Source organism: Engraulis encrasicolus, chromosome 2 (assembly GCF_034702125.1).
Source record: "Engraulis encrasicolus isolate BLACKSEA-1 chromosome 2, IST_EnEncr_1.0, whole genome shotgun sequence".
Lineage (NCBI taxonomy): Eukaryota > Metazoa > Chordata > Actinopteri > Clupeiformes > Engraulidae > Engraulis > Engraulis encrasicolus.
In genome coordinates, this window is record NC_085858.1 from 3694040 (window position 1) to 3699039 (window position 5000).

The 5000-nt window shown below is 46.8% G+C and overlaps 1 protein-coding gene across 1 annotated transcript in view; it reads left to right on the forward strand.

Moving 5' to 3' along the window:
* The window catches only part of rnf213a (ring finger protein 213a), a 72274-nt gene that overhangs the window by 49117 nt on the left and 18157 nt on the right, over positions 1–5000 (forward strand). The window contains exons 52-54 of the mRNA XM_063219867.1: positions 2945–3055; positions 3510–3752; positions 4233–4308. Of these exons, the coding sequence (XP_063075937.1) occupies positions 2945–3055; positions 3510–3752; positions 4233–4308 (430 nt within the window). The remainder of the gene's footprint in view (positions 1–2944; positions 3056–3509; positions 3753–4232; positions 4309–5000) is intronic.

Genomic DNA, 5000 nt, shown 5'->3' on the forward strand with positions numbered 1-5000 from the left:
TGTAAATAAACTAACACTCACTGAATGATTCTAAATATTACAAAAACAGTATGCCTATAATGATTACATGTTTGTTGTTTGGGTTTGTTGTTACAAACTCTCTAATGCACATGTTGGATTAGCTCTTTTTAGTCCTCACATTTGCAGGAACATAACTGTGTACAGTTGAGCCTAAAGCAATAGCATTTGCATCTTCCTCTGCAGTCAGTCTTGCATCCACATTTTGTCAGTTGCTGGCAACTCTCCGCAATTGCAGGAAGCTTTGACCAGAGAACTTTCCAGGTCTCACCATCTTTTTGCCACCCCCATTTGGCAGGGCTTTCAATTTGCATTTTGCAAGGGTTATACAATACCCTTACAGACATATAGATTGCAGACTGGGCAACACCAGACATACATAGAACATGTATTAAGAAGAGGTATTGACGATTCTGACATGGTGATAGTAGCATTGTGAAATAATAATAAAAATAATAAATATAAAGCAATTGTAATGTGCAATATTTACAACTAGTTGGTATCCAGTACAGTCATTAAGTAACAGGCATGAAGCAGCAGCAATATGTGTGTGCATGTTTGTGTGTGCTTTTGAGTTAGTTCAGTGTGTGTGTGTGTGTGTGTGTGTGTGTGTGTGTGCGTGCGTGCGTGCGTGCGTGCGTGCGTGCGTGCGTGCGTGCGTGCGTGTGTGTGTTTTGAGTTAGTGCAAGTAGAATGTGCAATCACAATTCAGTGTTGAGGGGGGCTATCAGTGATAGGAGGGCAGGTTAAGAGGTGCATGAAGGTCTTTGCCAGCCTGGTGGTACGGGAGTGGAGGCACCTGTACCTCTTTCCAGAGGGCAGGAGACTGAACAGTTTGTGTGCAGGGTGACCTATGTCCTTGGTGATCATCAGTGCTCTTCGGGTGAGGCGGGTGGTGTAAATGTCCTGCAGGGAGGGGAGTGGCGCTCCAATGATCTTCTACGCTGTGTTCACAATGTGCTGGAGTGTCTTCCTGTTTTGCTCAGTGCAACCTCCTCCCCACACTGTGATGCAGCTGGTCAGGATGCTCTTGATGGCTCCTCTGTTGAATGGTGTCATGATGGAGGGTGTAGCACTTGCCTTCTTCAGTTTGTGCAAGAAGTAGAGGCGCTGTTGGGCCTTCTTCGCCAGTGATGATGTGTTTGTGGTCCAAGAGAGGTCATCACTGATGTGCACTCCAAGGAAATTTGTTCTGCTCACTCTCTCCACAACAGCACCGTCGATGGTCAGTGGGAGCAATTGTTTTTGGCCCCTCTGAAAGTTTACAACAATCTACTTGGTCTTGTTGACATTCAGTAGGAGGTTGTTGTCCTTGCACCATCTGACCAGCAAGTCTACTCCTTCTCTGTAGTGATGAGGTCCCCCAGTGTTATATCGTACGCAGACTTCATCAGATGGTTAGTGCAATGGGTTGTTGTGCAGTCATGTGTCAGCAGCGTGAACAGCAGGGGGCTAAGCACACAACCTTGGGTCAGGGTGCTTGAGGTGTTGTTCCAGACATGTACTGCAGTTCAATGGATTTTTAGCAGACATCTTGTGTGATACGGTTAAAGGCTGAGGGGCTATCCTTTTACCACCCAACCGTACAAAATATCAAAGCACATTGAGATATGGGACACAACAAGGTTCAGTCATCTTCTGCCCAGCCGGGCTCCGCCCCTACTGGTGACAGCTACACACAGTAGAGACAGGAGCTTGTTCAATCCCGCTACAGCGGGATCTCCACCCACTTTGTCTGGAACCAATCAACTGAGCATTTTCAACCGTCCTGGGTAGAGGCGTGTTCAAGGCAGTGACGTGGTTTATGCAGAGACGTTCTATTGGGCTAAGAAATGTTTGGTTTAAACTTCGCCACAGCCCTCAACCAGCAGCAAGCCGAGGGAGGCAGGTTAACCAGGCCATGGAAACAAAGTTCGCCCTGTATGGAAACACTAATCGTTATAGTCCTGGTCAGACCAGAATCGCGGTATGTGATCTGAAGTCTATGAAAATCAGGCAACTTCTGCCCTACACCCAGCGCGCTCGTTCATCCAGTGTCATGTAAGTCCCGTGCGATCTGTACACCATCCGGGTAACTGAAGCCCCGTTACCCTTGGCTTGGCTCTCCCGCGCTGGCACATCCTGTCAATTCAGGTGCGGCTATCTAACTACATTTCTAACTACACTAACTAAATTTCTAGTTAAGCTACATACAGGATCTTATTAGATAGCATATGGGAGACTATAAATACTAACAACTAAAGTGAGTATACTACTAAAAGAGTTAGTTCACTACAACTACAGCTATTGTACCACAAGCCGACACCATGCTGAGTCTCACAGCAGTGATGTAACCAGTGTGCACTGGTTGTGCTATAGCATCACTCTAACACAAAATGTAAACAAAATTGTTTTTACGACATTGTATTCCAATAGTGATGGCAAGGTTAGTATGTATTAATGAATACCTGCTATCGGACAGCTGTATGTCATAAATATGCATTTTCAGTCATGTAAGGCCTGCCATTTTGAAAAGTGGTGGCCATTTTGTGATGAAATATTGATACTATTAAGTTGTCCTGGTCAGAATTCATACATTTTAATATTTCCATCACTCAGATGTCTTGATTACTTGGCATTCTAAGACGAAAACAGCTTTTTTCACCTTTAATGAGGCGGCCATCTTGAAAAATGGCCGCCATCTTGTTTTTTCACCTGGATAGCGACCTTTTCTGGGAGAGTAGGCCCTGGAGAACCCGTGTGTCTGATTTGGTGCTTGTATCACCAAGTGAAAGATTCTTATGGAATATTGACTTAACAAGCCCCACTATGGGTGACAAAGCTATTTATTTGTGTACTGGAAGAGTTGTCACATGTGAATAACGTGTGTGTGTGTGTGTGTGCGCGCGTGTGTGTGTGCGCGCGTGTGTGTGTGTCCGTTCCGCAGGCCTGTAAGAGTCCTCCCCTGAAGAAGTGTGTGTATGTGCTGTTGGCTCTCTTCAGAGAAGTCACCTGCCTCTACAGACGACACGACACACACACACATCCTACGCAGCAGGTAACACACACACACACACACACACACACACACACACACACACACACACACACACACACACACACACACACACACACACACACACACACACACACACACACACACACAGGTTACCGCCTCTACAGAAGACACAACGCACTCCACGACTGGAATCACCTACGCACGCTGACGCACACATACACAGACTACACTTGACTAACGCTACCCCACACACACACACACACACACTCTCACACTCACACACACACACACAGACTACACTTGACTAACGCTACCCCACACACACACATACACACTCTCCCTCTCTCTCACACACACACACACACACACACACACACACACACACACACACACACACACACACACACACACACACACACACACACACACACACACACACACGCGCGCTTACTCCACCTGGGTAACACTTCTCCTCTCTCTGGCCCTCTCTCAGCAGGCCCAAGCTCTGGAGGGCTTCATTGCCCAGTGTGGTGCCTTGGCCACCCCAGAGCAGAAGGCCTTTGCGGTGGGGCTGGTGAGGAACGACCTGGGGCCCCTCACGGTGCGCCCGGAGGCCTCTGGAGCGGATCACACCATCACAGAGCTGTGCATACACCTGGCTGCAGTACTGCTGTGTGGCCATGCGGGGGTGCTCTCGCCCCTGCAGAGGCTGGCACTGCGGCCCGCTGACATGCAGGTAAGATTACACACATTTTAACTACTTAATTCATGACCGCAATTCGTAATATGTACATATGGACATAAATGTTACAGATACAATGATGCTGAGTCACAATCCACGCACGCACGCACACACACACACACACACACACACACACACACACACACACACACACACACACACACACACACACACACACACACACACACACACACACACACACACACTCACAGGTGTCGTTCAGGGGGGTAAAGTGTGACTGAGTCCCCAGGGCCCCATGTATGTAGGGGGCCCGCACACAGTCCGATTGATGTAGATACATGGCTGGGGGGGTCCATTGGAGCTCAGCTGAGTATACATAGGGCAGTATACATTGTGTGTGTGTGTGTGTGTGTGTGTGTGTGTGTGTGTGTGTGTGTGTGTGTGTGTGTGTGTGTGTGTGTGTGTGTGTGTGTGTGTGTGTGTGTGTGTGTGTGTGTGTGTGTTTGTGTGTAGGCGGCCTACCTCCCCACCATGCCTGATGACATGCTGCATGTAGCCCAGCAGGCCATGGGCCAACTGCAGTGGTACTGTAAGTAATCAACAACACCACCATCACTCTGTATAGTACTGAAGGCTGCAGAGCTACACTGCCCTACAAAGCAAAAAGGCAGTAACTGCATTGCTGTTTAAAATGACTAACTATAACTTTAATGCCATATATATCAAAGTCTACAGATAAATAAAATGATTGATTTGGAAAAAGGGTGGTAATATAAAGTAACAAAACTGTCACATATCAGTAATATCCCAAAAACCACTTATACTGGATTGCAGCATCATTTTAAAGTCAACTGACTCAGTTTTGAGCTCTGCGCAGTTACTGCCTTTTTGCTTTGTAGGGCAGTACAGTAGCTACTCACCACCAACATAGAGCTTGAAAGTGACGTCACTTCCCCCGATTTCATGGGACCTCAACAGCGTTTTTAGCCGAAAATCGTAGCATGTAATCCAATGGCGGTATTAAAATGATATTTCGATCCCCTTCGAGTTGTGCCACGAGCTCCATATATGTTGTTTCTGATATTTTTGCTTAATTTTTCGTACGAACCCCCATTTTTTTAGAAACCTGTGTTTCTTCACATTTTTCATGCCGACGGCCCCGGAACAAAGCATTGATACTTCTGCATGAATAATCTTTATCTAGCCTCTTAAACAGCATATTTGTAGCCCGGCGCATATCATGACTGAGATCAGAAGATATTTACTTGCTACCATGTTGTT